Below are 25,865 nucleotides of genomic sequence, written 5' to 3'. Positions count from 1 at the left end.
GTTGTAGTTCCAGGAAATGTGAGCAGGGAAGAGGCGGGCAGCCCAGGTTAACGCGTGCTCCTGGCTGCTGTCCTCTGAACGACGCCGCACAGCCCAGCATTCCAGGGGGTCAGATGCTTTCAGAGGACCAGGTGGGGGAAGAGGAGCGTGAACTCGGGAACTGAAGGGGAAGAGGAGCAACCTGGCACCTCGCATTAGCTTTGGGGAGGCAGAGGAAAGGAGATGGGGAGTGGCAGCATTGTGTGGAAGGCTTTTATTTTGGAAAAGCTGTGCAGAAAAAAATTCAACAAAATGTTGCTGTGAAAAGAGAAAACCAAATCTTAAGCGTTAAAAAAATTCAAATCGACAACTAGCTCAGAAGAGGGGAGGAGGCCAAGAATGGGAGGAAGAGTCAGCCTGTCAGGCAGACAGCTGGCCTCTGGTGGGTGAGGCCATTTCCCTGAGCGCTTTGCAGAGGAAGACAGGGTGGTCGCAGAGCTGGAGCAGCAGTGGCTGACAGCTGTCACAGTCCTGCCGCAGACTCCCCTGGTGAAGCAGCACAGGCCCTAGGAGCCGCGCCCATCCCCAGCTTTGCCGGGAGCATCGTACCGATCCTTCAGGATGAAGGAGGGTGGTGATGGCGAAGGAGTCAGGGGTGTGTTCAAGGTTGGCTTCGGATCAGGGATAATGGAGGCAGCTGCTTTTAGGGCAAGAATTCCGGGCTGAGAGCTGATTGCCATACCAATATGTCCAAGGTCCAAAGCTTAGGCAGGAAGGTGAGGGAGAGAGAAGAAAAGTTTGCTGTTTTTGGGCCCTGGGTCATTAGAAGGACAGGCATAGCCAGGGGCTGTTCCCAGCCTCTACCCCTTAGCCCTCTTCCCAAGCGGCCCCAGTGATGTTTCTGTTGAGATGCTCTTCTGGCTATGGCAGGCACCTTCTCACCTATGCATGGGTGAGGGTCCCCATGATCCATCCCACTGGCTTGCCCAGGAGAAAGGAGGATGGAGGCTTGCCCAAAGAGGGGAGGCAATCCCTTGTCCAAGACCTTCTCACCAAAAGCTCCTGTTTGGTTGGAGGAAGATCCTGAAGTTGCCACACTGTTCTGTGGCACTATTGTTCTGCCACTTGCACCTTAAGAAGGCCATTGCCTTCCCTGAGTGTACTCAGAGGGTGCTCTTTAGCCCTCTGGATTCCAGATGTAAGCATCAGGACTGCTTTTTTCCCAGAGCTCCCAAGACTTCGGAGCAGTTTTCCAAGCTTCCCCAAATTTGGGAAGGAAGAGCCTGTTCCATGTTGAGTCTGTCAGGCCCTGGGTCAACACATCTGTTCCTCCTTCCCCTGCAACAGGTCTGGGGGTAGGTGCTGATGAGGGCAGTCCAGGGCACTTCTGATCTGGCACTGGCTCCAGTCCCCTTGATCCAGCAGGTCTGGGGTAAGGAGACCAGAGGTGGTGGGAGGGCCCTCATGCTCTGTCTCCACTCCATCTGGATCCTTGCTGTGGCAAAGTGGCACCGATTCTAGTTCTGTCCCCTCTTCCCTGGCTTTTCGGCTTCGTTGGGGCCAGTGGCAGGGTCCACTCCTACAAATTGGATGAGAGGCCACATTCCTCTGGCTCAAGTATACTTCCAGCATGTAGTAAATGGTCCAGAAGATGGTAAAACAGCCTACCAGCACCAGGGTCTGGGGAAAAGTCAAACACCTATGTTAGGGACAGTTTCCCAAAGCCTGCAGCCTTTCTCAGCCCAGAACAATGAGCTCAGAAAGTCCCTTTCCTTCTAGGGACTGCCTCTCCCATCCAAACCACTTCCCCAGCACACACAGGAATGCTAAGAGTTAGCCAGTAGACTGGGACCCAGGTCTTCCCAACCCCTCATTCCTCAAGTCACCTTGAGTATCTCACCAAGGACTAAATCCCCCAGGACACTCCTGCCTGCCTGTAGCTTGAGTCTTGGCCCTAGTACCTTGAGGGTGTTAGGGGTGATGGTGTAGCCATCTTCCTCAGGAATTTTCAGTCCAGGGGGGCAGGGCAGAGTGAAGCCATCGTGCAGGTATTTACCACTCATGGCACTTTCCAATAGCCTGTGGAGAAGAAGAGAGAAGAGCACGTCCCACTGAACTTGGTTCCTCTACCACCTGCCCACCCATCCTCCCGCCTTACAGCTGAGGAGAGGGAAGCCTCTCAGAAAAAAGGGGAGGGGCGCACCATGGGTTCCCAGGGAGGTGGAGCTCCCTAAGCGGCCTCTTCTCCCACCCCATGAGTTGCCTTCCCTCTGACACATGTAGCAGACCTACCTTTGTCTGTCCCTGATGTCTACTGGACTCCACACAGAGCCATACAGGGTCAGCTGCCATTGCCGGAGGACGCCGGCCTGGAACGTCTCATCCCCTGGAGCGGCAAGTGGGGCAGTCCATGAGCCAGGCCCCTCTGCTGGCCATGCACAGAGCAGGGACCCTGCCCACCCCGCCCCCCAGGGACTGGACCACACGGTCTGCTGCAGTAGTTGTCTGTGTCCCACTGACCCCAGGTGCTGTGGGCGTGCCTCACGGGGTGCCCTTAGGAGGGAAACGGGGAGGCTGAAAGGTGGCACTTCACAGCACAGACGTTTTGCCTTTATCTCCTTCATATTTCGGGGTTTCATTTGGAGTTTTGCTTGAGAAAAAAAAAATGTCCTCTCCTAAATTAAAGAAAGGTTTGAAAACCATCCGTCAAGTGAATACCTAATTTGACTGGAAGTTGGGAGGGTTAGGTTCAATCTCCAGTTTTCTCACTGAAATACTGTGTGACTTTACGCAAGTCACTTCAAACCTCTGGGTGGGCCTCAGTTTTTCCAAAAAAATGGTGAAAATTAGTCCTGCCCTTACCTGCCTACCAGGGCTGGCCGAAGGATGGTTATATGTGAAAGGACTTGAAATGTGGTTTCAACAAGGAATTTTTGTTGCTATCCTGAGGAAAAATGGATCAGTCACTTCTCCAAGGAATATGAGAGGTAGTATAAATGCACAATTTTAGATTTCAATGCCCATTTCTTGGCATCTACCTCGTGGTCCAATGGCAACCCTATGTATTCCACATGGGACAATTTTTTGTGGGGACTCTGAGATGCAGAGGGACCAGATGACAATCATGAAAGGAAGGGCCCTGATGGAAGGGTGGGCAGGCTCACCTACATCCCTGATAACGAGTCTGTAAGTGCCTTTAGCTCTTTCCCCCCAGCATCGCACAGTGGAGAAGGTCCAATCATTGAAGCCGTTGGGATCCCTGGGGAAAGAATGGAGGAGAAAACTTGGAAGGCAGGGAGCAGGGAATGGACTCCTTTGCCCAGAAACATTGTTTTCTTGCTGTAGTGGCCATGAAAATGTAGCAGTTGTTGCCTGAGCTACAGCCATTGGGGAGGGTGCCATGAAGGGTCTGCAAGTGCTGTCTCCTGCCCCTGGGATCTCACAGCGGGATAAGGGCTTGTGTCAATGTGTTGCAGTGGGAAAAGCAAATGGGGAGAGAGCACAGGCTTGGGAGCCCGACAGATCTAGGTTTACTGTTACTTTCTCAGGCACTTACTGGCTCTGTGCCTTGTTTCCTCCTTTGTAGAAGGAACTTACAAAGTCTACTCTGCATGGTTCTTAGAAGGATCAGAGAAAATATATATAAAGTGCAGTGCTTAGCACATTGTAAGCACTTGAACACAGCACATAATAATGGCTTCCAGCTGCCAAGGTCAGCCAGAACCACGGTAGCTTAGTACCCGTGTCCCCTTCTGTATCTTTTCCTTAAAAAGGCCCTTGTTGCAAAGAGAGCTCAGAAGGAATGGGCAGGTGTACGTACGAGTCCATGCTGCGGGGGGCGCCAATAAGGGACATCATGCCACTGGGGCAAAACAGCTTCAGTTCCAAGCTGCCACGTCGTGGATGAGTGATGGAGACTGTCACTGCCACATGCTCCAGGGTCTTCAGCCCCGACATCTCCAGGTCCGTCCTGCTGACTGTGGGAAGTCAGGCTGGGCAGCTGGGAAACCAGCCCCATAAACACTTACGCCCTCACTTCATGCCAATATACACAAAGGCACATACCATTGAGGCCACATACAAATATCTATGGCAACCCTAACAGGGACCTAGTGCACACTCGTAAATGGAATGCAGTTGCTGCTTTCAAGGAGTTCACAATCTAGTTAGAGTCTAGTCGGGAAGACAACACATACCCAAGACACAATATCAGATCCAAACAGGGCCGCTTCAATCATTCATTCATCCAAAAACTAATTTCCTGAGTACCTCCTATATTTCAGGCACTGTACTAGACGCTGGGAATATAAAGACTAGTTGGACACGGGCTCTGCCTTCTACCTGCAGGTGGAAAATGATATGGTATGAGGTATACACAACTGATACTAGAACAGAGATGAGTTGGGTGGGCTTAGTCACACAGCAGTGAGACGCACTCTGAAGAAGGAAATGAACAGACTGGTAGAGAGGGTTGGAAGAGGGTATTCTAGATGGGGAAATGGCAAGTTCAAAGGCAGTTGTGGAAATGAACAATGTTCATATTGAAGGCAATACAAAAATTTTTAAAAAACTCCCGAAGTGAATAAACTTCAAGGAAATTATGCTGAATGAAAAAAGTCAACATCAAAAGAATATATAATGCACGATTTCATTTATGCAATATTCACAAATAACGTAACCACAGTGATGGAGAACACATCGGTGGTTGCTAGGCATTGGGGATGGGGCAGAGGGGATGGGTGTGGCCATAAAGGCGTGACACGAAGAGTCTTGTGGGGATGGTATGGTTCTGGATCTTGGTTGTGGTGGTGGTTACGCAAGGTTACACATGTGGTAAAACTGCACAGTCAGACACACAGACACACAAATATGAGTGCATGTCTGTTAAAATCTGAATAAGCCTTATGGATTGTAACAATGTTATTTTCTTGGTTTTGATATTGTACTATAATGGTTTAAGACATTAACATCGGGAGAAGGGTACACAGGACTTCTCTGAACATTTCTTTGTAACCTCCTGTGAATCTACAATTATTTCAAAATAAAAAGTTAAAAAAAACCCACCAAACTACTGAAGTAGAAGACTCAATTGGGGAATATTAAGAAATTAGGTTACAATGAGAAATGGTTCTCTCTAAAGCACTTTTTCTTCCATTACTTCATTCTAACAGGAAAGGAGCGAACAATGCCTTCATTTTGCAGACGAAGAAGCTCCGAGTGGTGCTGAAAGTAGGGGCAGGGCACCTAGGATGGGAAAGGCTTTACAAATTTTACTTTAAGCAAGCAACTGAGAGCTATTATAGAGTATTCAGCAAGGATGGCGTTAAAAAAAAGTGCTGAAGGAGAGTTACTTTTAACAGCTCTGGGTAGGATGAATTGGAATAGGAAGGAAGAAACAGGTGACAGAAGGCCAGCTAAAATGCCACTGCCTTATTCTCGGGCGAGGCAGTGTGAGTGGTGGTAACTATGATTGAAGAAGAAAGAGAAAAGGAAAGGCACAAGGCTCTCTGTGACACCACTTTCTGTCCTTCCTTGTCCCGGTGCCAACTGGCCTCCTGCTCGGTCTCCTCTCCCCGCATCCACAGAAGAGTGCCACCCCCATTACCCACAAGGACACCAGCGTTCATGAGGACTACCTCTTCGATGTCCTAACTTCCCATTTCTTTACCTCCTCAATTCCAAAGACCTATCTCCATCCCATGTCAGCACTCACTTCCATGACCAGACATTGGACCTTGTCATTATCTGGGACTGCTTCACTTCTGAATGATTTCATAACTTTCATTGAGGGTTTTATTATATAAGCAATGCAAATTAATTGAAGACAAATTAGAAAAGTAGTTGAGCAAAAATGAAAGAAAGAAAGCCCCCACAATTCCTGGTAACATTGGTAAATATCCACCTAGACCTATCTCTGTGCATGTATGTGTGCAAGTGTCTATTTTCTTTAATTCCATCTGTCAACTCTTCCAAGCCAATGTCCCACCTTCTCTGAAAGCAACCTCCTGTCCTTCCACTTTCCCCACGCCCTTCTTGACCCCTTCACTTTCTTGCTCCTCAAGAAGTCCATCAAGCTGCTCCTTCTCACTGGCTAAGACCCCACAGCTCATCTCTCCAACACTCCCTTGTACACTCGCAAGCTCCCTTTGCTTTCCTTTCTTTCACAGTAACTATCTGGCAAAAGTCCAACACTGGATCAGTACAATTATCCATCTTCTTGGCTGGATCTTCTTGCTTACATCTTTCCTACTACAAATGAAAAACAAAAACAAAGAAACCGTTTCTCAACTCTTCACTTCCTTCCACCTACCAGTGTTAACAGCATGGGCCCTGGAGCCATCCAGCCTGGGTTCAAATACCAGCTCTGCCATTTATTAGCTATGACAATTGCATTAGTTTCCTTATCTGTAAAATGGGGATAGTAACAGTACCTACTTCAGAGAGTTGATAGGAGAATTAAATTAGTTACTACACGTAAAATGCTTAGAATAGTACCTAGTAAATATTAAGATTATATAAGCATTAGATATTATTCCTTTTCTTTACTGTTAAACTTCTTAAAAAAGATGTCTATATTCACTCTCTCTACTACTTTTTTTTTTTTTTTTGTAAGGAAGATCAGCCCTGAGCTAACATCCGTGCTAATCCTCCTCTTTTTGCTGAGGACGACCGGCTCTGAGCTAACATCTATTGCCAATCCTCCTCCTTTTTTTCCCCAAAGCCCCAGTAGATAGTTGTATGTCATAGCCACACATCCTTCTAGTTGCTGTATGTGGGACGTGGCCTCAGCATGGCCGGACAAGCGGTGCGTCGGTGCGCGCCCAGGATCCGAACCTGGGCCGCCAGCAGCGGAGCGCGTGCACTTAACCGCTAAGCCACGGGGCCAGCCCACTCTCTCTTCTTACCCTCCCATTCATCCTTAACATATTTTTTTTCTATCAAAATAGTATAGTATACATGGTTTTAAAAGTAAGTTGGTTTTGGAGTGCTTATAATGTAAATGAGCAATTCCCTACCCTGGTCAGATGGGTCACCACCTTTTTGATCCACTCCCCAGAAGCAAGCACTTTTTATTGCCTTTAGTTGTTTTCTTCCAGAATCTACCTTCATGTTCCTAAATAATAAACATGTATGGCTGTTTCATGGTTTATCAATTCTAGACATGATTTCCAATTATAGCAGACAAGGATTTAACACCAGGCCCACACCTTCTCCCTACTTTGCCCTCCTTTCCATCTTCTCAAAAATAATCACAGCACATTTTGATTAGATCAATATTTTGTTTACCCTACAATGACCTTATAAATATTATATGGAATTTAGCCAAGTAGTGTACAATGATTATATTTCATTTTCTGAACAATTTGCTGTTTTCCCCTCGAGTTAATAACTGCCCTGTTTTTTGGTTTAACTTAAATTCATGTCCCTATCACTAATTCTTCCCAAACTGCACAAAAGAACCACATAACCTCTCTGAATACTATTTTCTCAACAAACAAACAAGTCAGGGGCTCCCTTAACGCCATTTGCTCCGTGAAGATTCTATCTCTGGAAACTGCCGTCCCATTCCCATCTGCCGCACTGCTCTGAGCTGGACCTTCCTCTACCTCTCACTTGGGGTTTGGCTTCCTCTCTCTCTCTCACCCTTCCCTCCCTCCCTGCCTTCCTTTAATTGGCCTGGGACCTGACTGTTTCACAGAGGACGCCTACATATCAGGGCCTCTGTCTTTTTTTTTTTTGGTGAGGAATATTGGCCCTGAGCTAATATCTGTTGCCAATCCTCCTCTTTCTGCTTGAGGAAGATTGTTGCTGAGCTAACATCTGTGCCCATCTTCCTCTATTTTTTATATGTGGGATGCCGCCACAGCATGGCTTGATGAGCGGTGTGTAGGTCCACGCCCAGGATCCGAACCTGCGATCCCCAGGCCGCGGAAGTGGAGTGCGCGAACTTAACCACTATGCCACCGGGCTGGCCCCTAGTATCTCTCTCTTTCAATGAGGGGTCATTCCATTTCTCCAGAGAGGATCTTCCAATCTCCTGGCTGCCAGTGCCTTGGGATTTGAGCAGCTGCCTTGGTGGGGTGGGTCTCCCTCTCTCAGAATACTCCCCGTCTCTCGTTTTCTGCTGTACCTGGGGTCCTTGGCTCTGGAGAATAAATTTCCCAACTCCTGCCCGGATAAGGAAGGGGCCATCACCTGGCTGCTAATGATGGGAGAAGGTACCTGAGAGTCTACCTTTTAATGGATCCCTATTATTAGTCTCATACCTCTCTCTATCTTCTGTAGTACATGGGGCCTCCAAGTCCCGAGCCCTGGGGATTCTGTGGCATGAACGGGCTTGTTTCTTACTACCGCCCCTGCAGGTATCTGGTATGCAAGTTTCTTAGCCTTGCTCACTTCTCCATTCATTTTCTGTCTTCCAAAAATGTGATGAAATCACTCCTTTGCTGTGGTCTCCTCTCTCATTCTCTTTGTCCCTGTGCTTATACCATTTTTATTCCTTTATTCTTATTTTGGTGAGGTTTTGGGAGAAAGCAGAGATAAAAAGCATGTGTTCAATTGCCATCTTTAGCCAGAAATCTTGTCCTGTCCCTATTAATTATTCAACCACCTGCAATCCAGCTTTTGCCCCTATATATACACTGAAACAATGTATTCTTCTCAAGGTCACCAATGGCCTCTTTGATAAACCCAGTGACATCCTTCAGTCCTTGTCTACTTGCCCTCTCTCAACGAAACTGTCCTAGATGCCTGCAATTCCATCCTCCTGATTTTGCTCCCACCTCTCAGGCCGTCTCTTCTCAATTTTCTTCAGAGGCTCCTTTCCTCTGTCTACTCCTTTACTGCTAGGCTATGTCCTAGGTCCTCTTTTATCCTTTGTCTACCCACAACCCTGGTGATCTCATTCTTTCCCAGACTTTTTTCTTCTATTTTTATGCTGGTGTCTCCCAAATCATTACCTCTAGTCTAGACCTTCAAACTTATTTATTCAACTGCTTTCTGGATATAACCTTTCGATGCTGCACAGAAGCCTCAAACACAGCACAGCCAAAATTCTCTTCCTCAGTTCTTCATACTCCCTTTGGCCCTTGCCCAAATCTGCTCTTCCTTCTGGGTTCTTAATCTCTTCTGATGGCATCACCATCTAATCAGTTGCCCAAGCTAAAAACTTGGAAATCCTTTTATATGTAAAATATATACAATATTTATTTATATAAATATATACATAATATAATGTATATTTATATGTGCACTTGTATATATAAACTTTTATTATAGAGAACTTAAGACATATAACAGTAGAGAGAACAGATGTTGTCAACACCTAACTTCAATAATTATCAATACATAGCCAATCTTGTTTCGTTGATGATCCCCTCTTCTTCCCCTTCCCAGATTCTTTTGACAGAATCCCCAGGCATCATATCATCTCATCAGTAAAGATTTCAGTATGTTATCTCTAAAGGATAAGGCCTTGAGAATCTCTTTGACTGCTCTCCTTCTCCCTTACTGCTAACATCAAATGGTGACAATTTATCTTGAATGCTCCAGACAGACTTGCAAGATAAAGTCCAAACTCCTCACCATGGCTCATACGGTTCTATCTGGCCCTACCAGCTGCAGTTTCAGGTCTTCCTCTGCCCCTCACACCCCATGCTCCAGCCACACCCCATGACTTGCAGCTCCTTGAAGACGCCATCGATTCTGCACGTTGCCCCTGCTGCCTGGATGTCCCTCTCCTCACCTCTTCTCCTGCCTAGCTTATATGGTGAAGCTCAGGTCAGTCACCAGTTTCTTTGAGAAGCTTCTTCTGTCTTCCCTGGTGGCAGGAGGCGTCTCTCCTCTGACACTTGTGTCATGTCGGTCACAGTGCTTACAAGACCGTGCTCCACCTCCAGACTGGACTGTCTTCTCTACCAGATTGTGAGCTCTTTGAGGGCAGGAATCGTGTCTTATCTCTGAATCCCTACAACTTAATACAGTATCTGGGAAGAGGTAGGTCTCATATATTTGTAGAATGAATGAGTGAATCAATCAAGAGACATTTCAGAGAAATAAATGAAAAGACTAAATTGCAGGGGAAAGGATAGGGGAAGACCCAGGGAGAGGCAAGGGATATAGAGGGATGGAAAACTCCAGAGTTTCAAGTTTGGAAGCCTAGGGAATAGTAATGGCACTGATATAAATGGGAGAAACGTGGAAAGCAAGCTAGCTTTTGAGAGGTGATAATGAAATTTAAAATTTTGTACATGTTAAATGTAATGTATTGGTGGAATATCCAACAGCACACAACGATTTAGGAATAGAAAGATGAAGGAAAATATTCATGGCATAGTTGGAGGAGAGCATTACCACGGCAGAGACAGGGCCTACAGATAGTAAAGGACATGTTATAGAACATTATACAACAGAATTGAGTCCAGAAAGAGCGCTGTGAGTGTGGGTCTGTGTTAGCACGTGCACACAGTGGCACGCCACGTGCATTTTCTTACTGGTGTGCATAGAGACTCGGTGGCCAAGCATGCGAGAACACTCGAATATCTTACTGGAATTAAATGAGTTAATACGTTAAATGAGTTAATCCTTAGAACAGTGCTTGGCACATAAAAAGCACTCGTTTAGTTGATGATAATCATCTTATTATTATTATTTGGCCTTTGGTAAGCTGGAGTCTTTTTCAACTTTTGCCCTCTGGCCAGAAGATTCCAGGGCTTTCTTTGCCCATAATCTTGTGGAAGCTATGAAAATCTCTATCCCTCTCACTGGTAAGGAATCAGAATAAGAGATTTTGATCTAGGAATCATTTGTGGAGAGGCGGTAGCTGAAGCTATAAACACAGCTGCACTGTGAACCATGGACTGAGTCTTAGAAGACACTCGTAGTTTGGGAGTAGTGGAAAAGCAAACAAAGGGAACAAGGACCTCGGGCACAGAAGCCAGAGGTGGTGATGGAGCAAAGGAGGTCACAGAAACTAGAGGAGGAGAAAGGCTGCCCCCAAGCCCTCATTAATAGGGTCAGAGCAACCAGAAGATTGAGAAGGGTGAGCTCTGAACTAGCCCCTGGGTCTGGCCAGGGAAGGGCACTGTGAGTAATGACGGAAGTCTTCAGTGGTAGAGAGAGTGTGTGATAAAAGTGAGCAACTGCTTCAGTTAATTCATTTGAAAAGGTTACAGGTTGAAGGGTGGCAGGGACTTTAATTTCTTTCCTAATAGGTGAACCGTGGATGTTTGAAGGCAGAAGAAAGAATCAGCGGAGAGGGCAAGACTGGGCTGGAGAGGGAAGATGTGGGGAAGCAAAGGAACAGGATCCATCACACAGGCCCGGGGTTGGCCAGCAAGGGTGTAAGGATGCAAGTAAGGATGAAAGGAGAGGTGCGAGTGGTGTTCAGGAATCTTCTGTAAATACACACGGACTCTCTTGGGTTTCACACACTCCTCCAAACCCCACTTTCCCTCCTCCCCTCTGGTAGAGATTTCAGACCCAGAGTCAGACCTAAAGGGACTGAGGGGCCCCAATCCCTTCTGTCCCATATCTCCTGCTGATGGGAGAAATCAAAGCCTGTTCTCGAGCTGCATTGCCCAATATGGTAGCCACAAGACACATGTGGCTGTGTAAACTTAACCATAATAAAATTAAAATTTAGCCTGAGTCACACTAGCCACATTTTAAATGTTCAATAGCCTCATACGGGCAGTGGCCACTGAACTGAGCAGCACAGACAGAGAACATTTCCATCATCATAGAAAGTCCAATTGGACACCACTGCTCTGGGATCTTAGTGGTATTTCACCTCCTCTTCTATTGCAGTGATGTCAGCTCCCTCCACCTTAGAAAAAGTTCTCTTTCCAGCCCTCAGACACTGAATCACCCAGGTCTTGGTGGAAGGACTACAGCTTGGCTACAGGGGGAGAGGTTTCTTAACTGTCTAGACTGAGTTGCCCAATTCCGTATTAATTGAACTTCCTTCCTTCTACCTCCAAGAACGCCTACAAGCTTGTACCTCTGTTCTGTCTGCTCGGGGGTCGATGGAGTCAGAACAGAGGGAGGACACCTTTGCTGACTGCAGAAATCAGCAGCGGTCCTGCTTGCAAACCCAACAAGGGCTCCACCAGCAAAACCCCTGGAGTCTTGACCTCCCTCTGCTTCACCCTCCTCTCTCCACTACCCCACCTCCTGCTCTCCTCTGCCCAGGACCCTTCGTCCTATTTTCTCATGCTTCCTAGTGACAAACAAGCAGTTGCCAGATGCCTCTATACCTAGGAAGTTTGTCAGACATGCTGCGCCAACGTCCCCTGGTCAGTGGGAAGCAAAGGATGACAAAGCTGGAAAGGACCCTAGCCCTCTTCTAAGTCAACCCCTCATCTGGCAGAGGCGACTGTGGGTTACTTTGTTACTGAAATGACAGGAAGCAGTCCTGAGTGGGAGGTATAAATTAAAAGGCACACTATCTCCAAGACACGTGAGTGCAAAGCCCAGGGGTTCTGACCAAATTGCATTCCTGGGAATGTTCCTGCACTTCTCTGCCTTGGCTGATGCTTTATGCCCTTTCCAAGATAGCATTCCTTTTACGGAAAATGCAATGAACTGGGCCCATGGATTTCCTTCCATGTAGAGGGAAATTGGGCAAGTGCTGGAAGTGGTTAGGGAGACAGACAGCGGAACTCTTCTCAGTGAAACCTCCACCCAAGGGAAGCCGCCCTGCCCCTCCCTTCCGAGCTCCTTTCTTTGCCCATTCCTCCTCTTGTCACTACTCTGGTCTGATCACATCCTAGGAGGCCGGGAAAAGTGAGGACGGAGTTCTGGTTTGGGCATAAAACATGACATGCTTCAATCTTCACAAAAAATATGAATAACTCTGCCTGTCAAAATTCCTCAAGGGAAAAAAAATCCCCCAAGGAGCTGGAGGTAGGGAAAACCCTCACGTGGGAACTCTGGGAAATCTGCAGACAGATGATCCTGTAGCACAAGTATCCCAATCCAGCTTCCCTCCTCTCTGGAAGCGGTTCAACCTCTGCGCTCCACACAAAACCTGCTCTCACTTACAGACCTTCAGACAATCCCAGTGACCCTGGGTGTGATGGAGACGGGGACAGAGGATGGACAACTACAGTCCAGGGAGACGTCCACATTCTCCTCTGTCCCACCCCCAAAAGACCCTATCTGACTCTCTCTATCAGACAAGCCTGAGAATCAAAGGAAGAAATCATCAACTCCCTTACTTCATCCAAATGCCACTGGGCTGAAGAGAATCGTCTGGGAAGTTCTTAGCATGCAACTCAAAGGAACGTCTTTCAACTTTTGCCGAGTCTCCCCAAGCCCCAGTCCCACTCCTCCCACCAGCCTCTCTAATCTCAGCTGCTCAGCAGCTCCTTTCCTCTACCAGTAACTCAGGAGAATGGTCTTGTTTAAGCAGCCAGGGGACCGGCCAACTCAGAAGCAGCAACATGTCCTAAAATGGTCAAAGAAAACTCCGCAGGTTTGGCTGGAGCTCAGCTCCTAAAGGAAGGGGGTAGACTCCCACAGGGAGGGCAGGGAGGACGGGTTTAACTTCCCCATGACCCCGCCCCAAACCTCAGCCCCAAGATTAACCCCCTTTCTGCTGACTACTTACCATTCCACAGGACCTCCAGGGAACGGGGAGACAGCGGAATTGCCTTGTTCTCTTTTAACACGGGGCTGACATAGGAAGCTAAGTAAGGGACAGATGTCCAGATCTATTAAAGGAAGGGGGGATGGCAAGTGAACAAACAAGACTGATCCCACACAGCCCCTCCCGTCTCCCTCATCAACTTGATCCTGAGGGCCCAGCTCTCTTATTTTTCTTCCCGTCACCACCTCCTTTCACTCCTGAGGCTCCTGCTGACACCCTGCAGTGCTCCCTGTGGCACCCAATCAAGGAACCAGAGGAAAAGGCTGTGTCCAGGGTGGGAGATGAGAACCAGAGCACCTCGAGAGCCCCAAGCTAACTCAGGTCCCATTTACTCTCTACCAATACAGCAGTCCCCCTTATCCTCGGGGCATAGCTCCCCAGACCCCCAGTGGATGCCTGAGACTGTGCAGAGTACGGAACCCTATATATACTATGTTTTTTCTTAAACATACATACCTAAGATAAAGTTTAATTTATACATTAGGCACAGTAAGAAATTAACAACAATAACTAATAAAATAGGACGATTATAACAATATACTGTAATAAAAGTTATGTGAATGTGGTCTCTCTCTCTCAAAACGTCTTATTGTAGTGTACTCTTGTGATGTGAGATGATAAAGTGCCTACGTGATAAGATGAAGTGAGTGAATGACGTAGGCATTGCGACATAGTGTTAGGCTACTACTGACCTTCTGACAATCTGTCAGAAGGAGGTTATCTGCTTTGGAACAGCGGTTGACCACGGGTAACTGAAACTGCGTGAAGTGAAACTGTGGATAAAGGGGGATTACTGTAGTTTGGAAACTTCAATTATAGTGTTGAGCCTGCGTCTTCATTTGTAAATGAGTATCAGCCAGGATGAGGGTAAATGAAATGGACGAACATTTATTAAGCACCTACGATGTGCCAGGCAACGTTGCTCAGCCCCCTCCCTGGGTCACCCCACATAGGCTCCCTGCCCTGCCAACACCTGTTCACCTTGGCTGCATTAACGAGTCTCCAGGCATTGAGGAGGCCGAATCCATGCTGGTGGCTGTGGCTGAAGCCTGCCTCATTGGTGACCCACTCTGCACGGCGATCCTCATACTGAGAGGACAGAGGTCCTGGTTAGTCTCCTGCGTTTCCAAAATAATCTCAACACCTAACTCTGGTTTCCTGTCTTCCTGCTGGCTGATCCAGTCCAGAGTCTCCCACTGAGGGTACTAGAAACAGACTCCCCAAGGAAAGCTGGGACAAAAGGTCAAAGCTCCACGACGTTACCACCCCAGCGGCCTGCTTCTAGAGAGGGAGCCAGGAGTCACAGGCTCCAGAGCAGGGGAGCCCAGCCAGAGCTCTCCTTTGCCGGTAAAATGGCATCAGCAGAAGAGGTACAAATGAATTTAGGTTTGTGGTCTTGATGGGGTCCCCACACCTGTTCTATACACACCCAACTCTGAAAGAGATTTGGCATCTAATGTTTGGGGCATTTAGAACCTGAAGCCTCTTGATACCTGCAAGTCCTTGGAACCAGAACTCTGGGGCCGGCTGGGCCAGGCCATTTGTCCACCTGCTAGGATCTCACCTGGGTGGCTGTGAAGACAATGATGTGCTGGACATCACGCCATGTGAGGCAGGGCCGCACCTGCAGCATTAGGGCTATCATGCCAGCTGCCAGAGGGGCTGCGGCTGAGGTCCCTGTGTGGCCCTCAGTGCAGCCTGTGCCCTTCTGAAGGTCCCAGTCGGTGGTCACCTGGGCAGTGGAATGGAGGGGAAGGGGACCGCATTAGAGACTGAGTTCAAAGGTGCTGTGGAGGGAGGGGTGTGCGCTGGTCCTCAGAACGAGCCTCTCAGGTGGGCCCTTCCTTTGGGAGAGCTGAATCTTTGACCAGAGGGAGGCCCACCAGCAGGTCAGGACATAGGAGATCCTTCATCCTTCCAGGCCTCACAGAGAATCTCTGGCAAACTGAGAAAAGGAGAAAAATATGAAAGAATTACTTAGGAGGGTCTAGTTGTGGGGGGAAGGAGACGGAGACACGGGAGATGCCCTATGAGCAGAGGACAGTTTCCCGATTCCTGCTCCTCTAATAACCCGTTCCCAAATTCTCCACCCCAGCCCTCCAATTCCTGCAACCATGCTAGACGGAGGAAGTGGCCAGGGGAGCTCCCTGGCCCCAGCTGGAGCTGGGACAACAGTGACGGCACCATTCAAGGAAATCCAACTCGGCAGCTCAGTGATAGGAGCTGGAGTGACATCAGTGTGAACAAAGGGAGTGTGTTCTGAGGGAGAGGGAACTGTCCTTTGCCCACCCCATAGGCTCAGCATGGGATTCCTGTCTACACTGCCTGCCCACCCTGGCCTGTGGTGATTGACAGGACAAGCTTCCTCATTGCTCTGGGCCTGGCAGCCCAGTGTAGTTTCCATGGGTGCCCCCACCTACCTGTGGTTCTGAAGTGGAGGGTGGAGGTGGGGGTGGGGGAAGAGGGGAGTCGCCTTGCGGGAGAGATGGCATCTGTGGACATCGAGTTCTTTTCATGCTCTCATCAACCCTGGAGCCACAAAGGGCTTAGGTGAGGAGGGCCCTGCGTAAATCTGCTCCACTCTGTGGCACTTTGGATCTAGCATGTGGTGCCAATATTAAGACCAGAGAATTTTTTCTTCCAAACTTCTCTTCTGGGTCAGATACCAGGGTGCTAACTTCTGCCAAGAGCTGCCCTTTCCCCATTGTACTCACTGCTTCCCTCCCAGCTGTCACAGCAGCTGCCAAGAGATGTAATTTTCACTCAGACACTGTGCGCTCCAGAAGAAAAGGGAAAAAAACTCTCCAAGTTGTAGCCTCAATGAGAGTGGGAAACCTGGTGTGTGCCAGGGAGCAGATTGATTTTTTTCCTGTTAAGGAAACAGCCGCACAGTGACAGCCTAGTGTGCAGCTGTGAGGCCTGTGAACGTGCCTGTTGTGGGAGGAGCCCCAGGCAGCAAATGGTGGGCAGCATACGCCTCCACGCTCTGCCCTCAGGCAGACAGCTCCACCGAGCTTGTCACTGAACAGAAACTGGCACCAGGAGGTTTCTAAGGCCAGGACATCCCAAAGATGGGAACCTGGCTAAACAGACTCACTTTTCATATCTGGACTAATTACCGTTGAGATGGAAGGTGGGGGTGAGGGTAGGGAGTGGAGCTGGGTTAAGAGGGGAAAGCCAGGCACCGCAGAGCAAGAGTAATAATTATGCTAGGAGCCTTCCTGGTCCCCAGCATGGGCTGGGCTGAGCGGGTTCTGTAGACGTCTGCCAGGGCCTGCAGAACACAGTTATTCCTGCTCCTCCTCCTAACCCAGCCTGGCCTGGGGTGGGCGTCCCCTGCACCCAGACCCCTGCCTGCTGAGCGAAGCCCCTCTCGCCCTTTCACCTTAGTCCACTCCCTTTTCTCTTCTCCCTGGGTGCGAGGAGGGCTGGGGTCAACTGGCACAGAGCCTCGGAACATTGTGTTGACCAGAAGACATTTATTGGCAAAACAAAATTTCAGTTTTGGAAAATGAATTTGAGCCAGCAGGAAGACAAAGCAGACTAATTCCCAAAGGCCCCAGAGAGACCTCTCAAATGGGGCCACCAGAGAAATCTGATACCATCTGGCTGCAGCCCAGCTCTTCCCTGGAGCCCCCGGTCCCCGTCTTACTCTTTTATGGGCAGCAGGGACAGGCAGGGAGCTCTAGGACGATAGTCCAGAGACCTGGCTTGAACCTGCTGGGAGGGAGGTAAGCCAGCCGGGTGCAGGTACCAGACCCTGAATTCTTTACAAGGTTCTCACAGCTTGAGAAGGTCCACTCTCCACTCTAATCTCTTGTTTGCTATGGCTCCCGTTCTAGCTCCAAGGAAAGAGCTGTTTCTTGGGCTGATGAAGACACTCCCCTGACTCCTTTTCCCTCCCCACCCACAAAGACAACCACTAGCTTTACTCTTGATGAGGAACATGACCAGAACTCACAGTATTTACATAAGAGCTGAATAGCAATGGAATGATGATGATTATTTTTTTAAGCCCACAGAAATTAGGCAAGGCCCAAATTCTACCAAAGGAATACATTTCAAAGAAGTTCCTCAACCAACGTGATGCTTAATAGTTCTTAAAATTTTAAAGACAAAAACCATTCACACTGATTTATTTAGAGTCCTCAGCTCTGTTCTTCCAACAACGGCATACCCTTAGAGATACAGATCTGCTCGAGAAGAGGCACTTGAGGGACAGGACCGGGAGGCAGGGAACAAACAGAAACACGGTTGTGCTGCCTGACAGAAGTCTTGTGGGACAGGGGCAGGGAGTGGAGGGCTGGGGAGGCACTCACAATGCTCCGGAGCATCTTGTCCCCACCACTGAAGGTGACTGCCAGCATGGAGGCACACTCCTCTGCATAGAAAGGCATCCGTCCCTCCTCATCCACAGCACCTGGGCACAGAGTAGGGAAAAGAACCGGGATACGGGCTTGAGAACATTGAAGTCATCTTTGAGTTATTGTCTGGGAGGCTGTTCTGAGTTTAAAAAATGATCTCAGTGGCCCAAGTGCCTCAGAGTGCCCACACTCCTTGCTGAACGGGCGACCTCAGACGGCAGAGGTATTCTAAGTGCCCTGTTAGAGGTGCCCTAGTCCCATTCTTTCAACTGGCTCCAGGGTAAAACTGGGGGCATTCCACCTCCATCCCCACTCATCCATTCACACATTCACTTTCCTCAACATTTATTAATTATCTACTGGGAGTTACACACTGTGTAAGGCATTGGGGCCAGATGGAAACGGCCACAGTCCTGATCTCAAGGAGCCTATAGTGAGGGAGGAAGTTAGGTAAGCAAATAAATACAACTGGCAAATGGTAGGCTAGGGAGCACAGGTAAAGGGCATTTAATTTAGGTTAGCAGGGTGTCAGGGAGGCTTCAAGCAGGAGGCAAGTGGCCCATGGGGAGACAGGCCGGAGCAGAGGCCTAACCAGTTGTGGTGGGGGTGCAGGCCGGGTGGGTATCTCCAGATGATGGGTGGAAAGTGTTCCCAGGGTATGGTGACTTCTAAGGAAGTCCTGAGATCCTGTGTGAGCAGGGCTAGTCCCTCCTAACTATCTGAGCCCGAAGAGAAGATCATGCTCACATTTCACCAGTGAGTGACACACACCCACACACCCATACACACACACACACACACACACACACACACACACACACACACACACACAGCACCCCCGGGTCATTACCTATGGTGACGGTGTAGATGGAGTTGGCGTAGCCATCGTAGTTGCAGTTGTCGTTGTGCTGGCCCCCATTGCCACTGGCTACCACAAAGATGCTCCCAAAGCCCTGGCGGCCAGCCATCACCCCATGTTGCAAGGCAGCCTGAGGAGCAAAAACATTGGGGATCAGTTGAGATGCTCATAGAAAGACCTCTACCTTCCATACCAGTTGCCCTCTCCTCCCCTTCTAGAAAGAAGAGGAAAAAAGCCCAAAGGCAGCGGGCATGCGAGAGACCTAATGATGGACTCAAGAAGGGGAGGAGGCTGTTAGTTGAGCAACCATTTGACGGATGTACTCTGCTTATCAGACAGGGTGGGGCCAGAAATGGGGAGCCGAGCACAAAATCAAAGGGAAACCATCTCAAAGCACCGTTCCACTTCTCTCTAAGAACTAGGGTCCCCCACACTCCCCACCTCCAAGTTAGGAGCAGTCTTCTGAGAGGAGGTGGTAGGTCTGCCACTGCAGATGGGGGTGGGATGGGAGAGGGAGCGACTTGTAGTAGTTCTTCTAGGAACTGAATGGTGTCTTAGGTCTCCTAAAGTCTTCATGCAGTTCACAGTTACCTTTCCAAGCTGATGGGGGCCATCCACTGTCTTTCCATCATCATCTGGTCCCCAGCTGTTGAGAAACACCCAGAAGGAAGAGCGAGAGGCAGGCTATGGCTGCCCACCCCGGCCTCCCAGTCCGAGCTGGCCACTCCTCTGCCTGGGCTCTACTCTCCTCCCAAAGGGTCCAGTTCAGGACTCCCATGATTAAAGGACATAGAGTTCAAGGGTCCAGCCCTCACTCCAAAGTGGAAAACAGAAATATGTGCCAAGGTTCTTTTCCTTGGAAACTTTCCCAGTTTAGGACTACTTTAACTTGCCCCTAAAAATCCTTTCTCAGGTCCCAGGGAGCAGGAGACAGTACACAGTGGTAGACAGGGACAGGGTCTACCCCGTGCCGATCTAGGGATCTAATAGTAGGCTTGACGGCAGAGCACCCATGAAAGGAAGTATTCAATCTGCGTAAGTTCTTGGATCTGAGGCGTTCTCTAGTCTTTCTCTAAGAGGAAATGTACATCATGGATGATGTCTTGGATTTGAGGGAGGTGCTGGTTAGGGGGAAGAACAAGTGCCATCAACGTCGTAGGGGCAGCCTAATCTCAGTTCCTCCTTATCCACCCCACCTTAACTGTGAGCTGAAGCTGCAGGCGTATTTTTGTGTGTTGGGTGGTGGGGATTGGTGCTGAGCGTTCAGCTCAGCCGAGGTTGGAGAGGAAAGTCCACTTTCTCCCAGAAGCCTTATGAGTTTATTAAACAAATAAACAGAGGGCAGGCTGGAGCACTCCTCATGTGGCAACCTGATTACTGGGTGGCATGGGGCTTAAGACTGAGAACCCAGTGGCTGGGGATCTGGAGAAATGAGGGCGATGGACTTATAGGTGGAACCCAGTGAGGAGACCCCTGCTGGGACCTGCCCGGGTCAGCTCACTTTGCTATTCTTGTGTTGGAGGATTCATTCCAGGGGCCCGAGCCTCCTGACCTCTCACCTTGTTCCTGGGTCTGCCTCACCTGCAGCTGTAGATGTCATTGATCTGATAGTGCTTGTTGAATGCCACAGCCTCCATGCTGTCTGTGAGGGGTCCATCCAGTACCCGGATACCTAGGCAGTGAAGGCCACACCGGCTCCTCAATAATTCTGGTCCCCTAATGGGGAACTGGGTGGTGGGGAGCCACACGTGGAGACTTACTTTTCAACCTCTAAGCACTCTTGTATCTTTTGAATTTTTATACCATGTGTATGTAACTGTCCAGAAATATTTTTTAATGTAATGCTAAATCTTAGACTTTAAATCATAGGTGACAATGCAGGTAGCCAAAGTTCCCTTCTTATCTGTATCTTTAATCATGTGAAACACTGGTGTGGTGCCTGACACATAGAAGGTGTTCAATAAATGGTACTCATTACCATTACTACTCCCACAGATGCCTAATTTCACCCTCTAAAATGGGGTGGCTCACATCTGGTGACCATGTAGGACAAATGGAGCCTTCAGAAGGGACTCGGGCCCTGAAGATTTCTGGCTCCTCTGTAGCCTCACTTACAGAGAGGGCTGCTGACCTCTGCTGGAGTGTAAGAGGAATACAGGCAATCTTTTCAGTGTGTAGGGTCCAAGAATATGAGGAATCGTGGGGGGGTGCTTCCCCATTCATTCCCTTCACCTTCTGCCTTAATGGACAAAGACTGAGAGGCAAAGGAGCCACAGAACCACCCCCACTGGGGGCCCGGGCTGCTCAGCTCTCTTGAAAGGATAGAGTACAGACAGTGACCATCAGAAGGGCTGGGAACTTGAGAGCTGGGAGATGGAAGAGGAGTCTCCACAGACACATGGGGTCAAGGAAGAAGGGTGGATGAGAAGACAGCTGGTAAATTATGAAAATACAAATCTAACGTAAATAAGTAAAAGGAGTTATCATTACAACGAGTTGGGTCATTGATGGGGCATAATGGTCAGAAAACGGGAAGAGGAGACTGAGCAGGCGGGGCTTGAGGCCTCCACCCCACAGCAAGAGCATTTCCACTTTTATCTGTTTTATATAGTGGGGTTTGCTACTAAAAACATGTTTGAAACACCACTGCACTGAAAAAAATCAACAAACTGATTTGTCCTACAGATGCCTATTATAAGCTTACCCTTTGCTCTGCGCAGTGTGTTGAGGGTGGGTTCAGAATTCAGGGAGGGGGGCAGGGAATCATGACTGTCATCACAGGAGAAGCCTACTGAGGTGAGACCAGAAGGTACCTGCTATGCGGCTCCCATATGCCACTCCCACTGCACAGAAGCTGTTGTTGGGCACAGCGGCGATCTCTCCTGCACATCGCGTGCCGTGGTGGTTGCCATTCTCCACATCCGGGTGGGGCATGGGGTCAGGGTCATTAGAGTTGAGGTCGTAGCTGCCCTCAGGGCTCTGAAACATTGTGGGGATGACATGTAGTCACTCACCTGTTATGAGGGATCAGGTCTTGGAGCTCAAGGAAAGTGGGCAACTGGGAGTTTGGGGCTCCGAGCCAGGGCAGCAGGCCCATCTCTCTCTGCAAACCACGCGGGATACAAGAAATGAGAACAGGACACATTGGGGCAAAACGGAGAAGTGCCACAGCTCTCAGCAAACATCTCTCTTGTCCTTTATAGAAACGTGCCCAGGAGCCTGCTCCACGGCTTGGGAAACCTGGGATAGAGAGACTTAGGGGTACCAAAGGCCAGGCTGGAGAGAGAGGAAGTTGCTCAGCACTTGGGTGGAGAGGGAAGTTGCCTTCAGGGGCCACTCCTTACTCCCCACGGCAGGGAGCGGCGACAGGAACCAGGAAGTACCACCTGGGATCCTCTCCTTGCTGAGGCTGGAGCCACTCCCCGTGTCTTAACTGACAGTCTGGAATGCTGGCTGGGGAAAAGGAGAAGATGAACATCATCCCACCTCCCAGGCCCTTTTCTTTGGCCCAATGACTTCTAAGAAGGGGGATAAGCCAGAAGGAATATCAAGAAGGAGGTAAGACATGGGGGTGGGAGGGGTGGTTCCAGGGCCACTCACATAGTTGGGTGCAATGTCCTGGATGGTGTGCTCCACGCCGTCATCCACTACCACCACGGTCACCCCTCGCCCGGTTACATTGCGCTCCCATACACCTGTCACGTTGATGTCCCTGCCAGGGCTCCGCCGGTTATTCTGGAGGAGAGCCAGGGTCAGGAACTGCTCTCAAAGCCTCGAGAATCCAGTGACACACAGCATAGCCCATAGAGAGACAAGCTGCAGCTAGCAGCCCCTTTTCACTCTTGGCCGCCATCAAAGAGCCAGATAGAGGTTGTAGACCAATAGGTCTAGGAGGGGATGGAGCCGAGAAGGGACAAGTGAGAGCTTTGCCACAGCCTAGGTCTCCAGGAAAGTCTGGCATCACTCACAGGCAATAAAGATGGAATGGTGGCTAGGGGTAAGGGTCAGATAATACAATTAATATGCCACATAATATATATTAACGTTATATAACATAATGTTAGTAGTTAACAATTGTAAAGTGTTTACCATGTCTCAGGCACACATATATTAATTCACTTATCCTAACCATAATTCTACAACGTAGGTACTATTACAATCTCCATTTTACAGAAGGGAAAACTGAGGCACAGAGAGGTTAAGCAGCTTGCCCAAAGGCACATGCTAGTAAGTGGCAGAGCTGGAATTTGAGCCCAGGCAGCCTGGCCCCAGCACCCAGGCCCCAACCGCTGCAGTCCACTGGCTCTCTAGAAGCGAGCACAGGGAAGGTGGAGCCCAGGATGAAACACACCACCGAGGCCCACAGAAAGGTCTCCTCAGCCAAGGATGGGGACAACTGAAGAGTAATACAGTCAAAAGCCCACTGAGGAACTGGATACCTAGAACCTATCCATCTGAAGCTAAAAACCACAGAGCTGGACTCACCAGGTGCCACTGCTGTGGGTACTTGGGGTCATTGAAGTGGACGCTGCGCTTGGCCCGCTTTAGCAGCCTCTGCTCTGAGTGCCAGCGCACAGCTTCATGCCTGGCTAACACAGCCTCCGCCTGCTGCCGGACGGCCTCCACCTGCTGCTCCTGCCAGTGCCCAGCCGGCTGGACGAAGAGGTAGTGTCCCTGGAGCTCCCCGATGCGTCCAGCATTCACCAGCCCTGCTGCTTGGGCCAAGGCGTCTGCCCGCTGCTCCAGGGTCTCTTCCTCCCCCTGGCCTTCCGGGCTGTCCAGATGCACGGCCCAGCTTAGCCCCCCTGGACCCTGGGCCCCAGGCCCACCTGTCCCTGCCAGGCCCATGACCCAGGGAACCAGCAAGAAGAGCCCAGCTAACTCAAGCCAGAGGCAGGTGGATAGGCCCAGGGGGGCATCCAAGTGTGGCACTTTCTGCCTCCCCTTCGGCATCAGAGCAGTAGGCTGCAAAGACAAAGGACACCAGAGATAAGAGCTGTTACCTGCAGGAATCTGAGGGGGAGACCGAGCCACTAATGTATTACTCCTGGAACCCCCCATCTGCTCCTTTTAAATTATTAAACATTTGATCCTCTCTTTTTATTCACATGTATCCCTGACCAACAGGGAAAGCCCCCAGGTGGAGTGTGGGCCAGTACTAACCCCAGTGGATACCTCCACAGCACAATGGGCCAATCCCCATCTCACTAGATGATCAAGCAGAATGGCCAGTTGCTAACAGGCACCATGCTGCTCTCTCCCACTGTTGCCATGAAAAGGGCTCAAAAGTCATATCACTCCCACAAATTACTGGCAGAATCATGACTGTTCTTTAGAAGAGACCCTCCTCCCTTATTTAGAGGGGACATAAACCTCTCCCCAGCTGATTTCTCAGTCCAGTTGTCCTCAGGGCTAACTCCCCCCAGTGGGGCCCCATTCCCACCTGGACTCTGTGTGAGGGTGAGCTCCTGGTCTGGCTAACCACCTCACGCTCATTTTGTGCCAATGGAGAACAGGCATCACTTTCACTGTGAGTAGTGTTGGCTCAGCACAGACTGCAGACCTGTAGGTCCCAAGAAAAGAAGAAATGTGTCCTCCCAAACCCAGTGGAGCAAGCAGAGGCTGGCCAGGAACTCCAGGACCTTCCACCAAAGAAACTGGCCAATGACCAAGGATCATTTCCAGGGATCTCAAACCGAGAGAGAAGAAATGACTGGAATGCAGCGCTCAAGGACTACCTTTAGTCACTGGCTCAGGAGGTTGGCTCGGAAGTGAGGGCTCAGGCTCCAAACCCGGCACTGCCAGCCCTGGTTTGACAGAAGGGCCAAATCAGAACTGATGGGCAACTGTGGCGACAGGGGCAAGTAAATGGGTCGCAGATATGTGTGTACTTATTGGTGGCTGGGCTCCTTTAGAAGCATCTGCTCTCTACTGGTGTCACCCTGAGGCACGGCTTAGTCCCCACACACATGCCCAAATGGATCCAACTGAAAACATTACAGAAAAATGGGTATTTTACCGAAGTCTCTTTGGAAAGAGAGAAGGGAATTTACACCACCTAACATTTCCCTCCAAAAATCTGCATTCCTCACTTTCTCTCTTTTCCTCTTAGGTTCCCAGGCATATTCCCTCTCAAATTCTTCCCTGCCCTCCAGCAGCCTAGACTGTCACAAGATATTCAGATGTCTTTCCCAGTCTGCATACCTCGTTAAGTAAAAAAAAATCTTGTTAGATAGCCAGAGAGAGTGACCCCTCTAGGCAGGCTCCTTCAGTCTCAGCAGATCCCGCAGATTTCCGGAAGAGAAGAGAAACCTGACCACCACTTCCTCCTTTCCCTTTGGCAGAGAGTACCTTACCCCCACCCGCCCACCCCAGGCTTCTGAGAAAGGAACCTTAAATACCCTTTGAAAGTGGATTCAACCTCACCCAAGGGCTGGGCATATCTTTACAGATCTCAGGTGCCAAAGGAGAAGAGGAATCCTATGGGCAGACCAGAGTCTGAGATTCTGCTTCCAAGAGACTGTCCATCTCGCAGCCTCTACACCCTGCTCCTAGAAACCAAGCTGCGTCCAGGGGTCAGCTTCATTGATTTCCCCCTCCCCCGCCTCGATTGTCCCGTGCATGTGCGCCTCTCCTCAGAGGGACCCACACTATCTGGAATCCAAGACCCTGTTGCCCCGTCTCCCTGGGCACCCCCACGCCAGGACTGAAGGCGCACTCCGGGCAGCTCCCTCATTCTCAGACACCAGCTTCCCCCACTTCTAGGCCACTCGGACTTCCAATGCCCCGCCCCCACCGAGTTCCCAACTCACCGGCCCGGCCGCAGCTGCTGCCGCCGCCTCCCTGCGGAAACTCGCGGCTTCCCGGGAGCCCGAGGAGCCAGTGACAGTAGCATCACTTCCGCCCGGCGGCGCAGCCAATCAGCGGCGGGTCCCCTGGCCGACACGACGGGCCGGGAGCAACCGGCGCTAGGGGGCCGGCTCCCCCGGGCATCCTCCGCCGGGAGAGGAGC

At 49.8% G+C, this 25,865-nt stretch overlaps 1 protein-coding gene across 2 annotated transcripts; it reads right to left on the bottom strand.

Moving 5' to 3' along the window:
- Positions 1 to 221: 221 nt before the first annotated feature.
- On the bottom strand, positions 222 to 25,865 carry PCSK7 (proprotein convertase subtilisin/kexin type 7). 2 transcript variants are annotated; one of them, XM_058545166.1, is made up of 17 exons: positions 25,666 to 25,865; positions 24,297 to 24,416; positions 23,339 to 23,818; positions 22,454 to 22,588; positions 21,667 to 21,832; positions 20,435 to 20,525; positions 19,445 to 19,499; positions 18,845 to 18,983; positions 17,950 to 18,050; positions 15,195 to 15,362; positions 14,612 to 14,719; positions 13,592 to 13,694; positions 3,800 to 3,956; positions 3,144 to 3,238; positions 2,272 to 2,365; positions 1,941 to 2,058; positions 222 to 1,659 (listed from the first exon to the last, which is right to left on the bottom strand). In XM_058545166.1, the coding sequence occupies exons 3-17, from the start codon at positions 23,804 to 23,806 to the stop codon at positions 1,294 to 1,296; spliced, it is 2,364 nt and encodes a 787-aa protein (XP_058401149.1). In that variant the 5' UTR covers positions 23,807 to 23,818; positions 24,297 to 24,416; positions 25,666 to 25,865; the 3' UTR covers positions 222 to 1,293. The 2 variants fall into 2 exon arrangements, with proteins under 2 accessions (XP_058401149.1, XP_058401150.1); XM_058545167.1 differs by lacking the exon at positions 25,666 to 25,865 and adding an exon at positions 25,058 to 25,114.

Source organism: Diceros bicornis, chromosome 7, assembly GCF_020826845.1.
Source record: "Diceros bicornis minor isolate mBicDic1 chromosome 7, mDicBic1.mat.cur, whole genome shotgun sequence".
In the NCBI taxonomy this organism is placed as follows: domain Eukaryota; kingdom Metazoa; phylum Chordata; class Mammalia; order Perissodactyla; family Rhinocerotidae; genus Diceros; species Diceros bicornis.
The sequence above is the reverse complement of the archived record's forward strand: the minus strand, read 5'-3'. Positions and strand labels throughout refer to the sequence as shown.

What these genes read in the sequence shown, in the direction of transcription:
- PCSK7 (XM_058545166.1), bottom strand. Translation starts at nt 23,806, where the DNA reads ATGCCGAAGGGGAGGCAGAAAGTGCCACACTTGGATGCCCCCCTGGGC. An exon ending in ACCCACAGCAGTGGCACCTG is followed by an intron (nt 22,589 to 23,338) that starts GTGAGTCCAGCT and finishes GCTCTCCTCCAG; the next exon opens with AATAACCGGCGGAGCCCTGG. An exon ending in AGGACATTGCACCCAACTAT is followed by an intron (nt 21,833 to 22,453) that starts GTGAGTGGCCCT and finishes ACAATGTTTCAG; the next exon opens with AGCCCTGAGGGCAGCTACGA.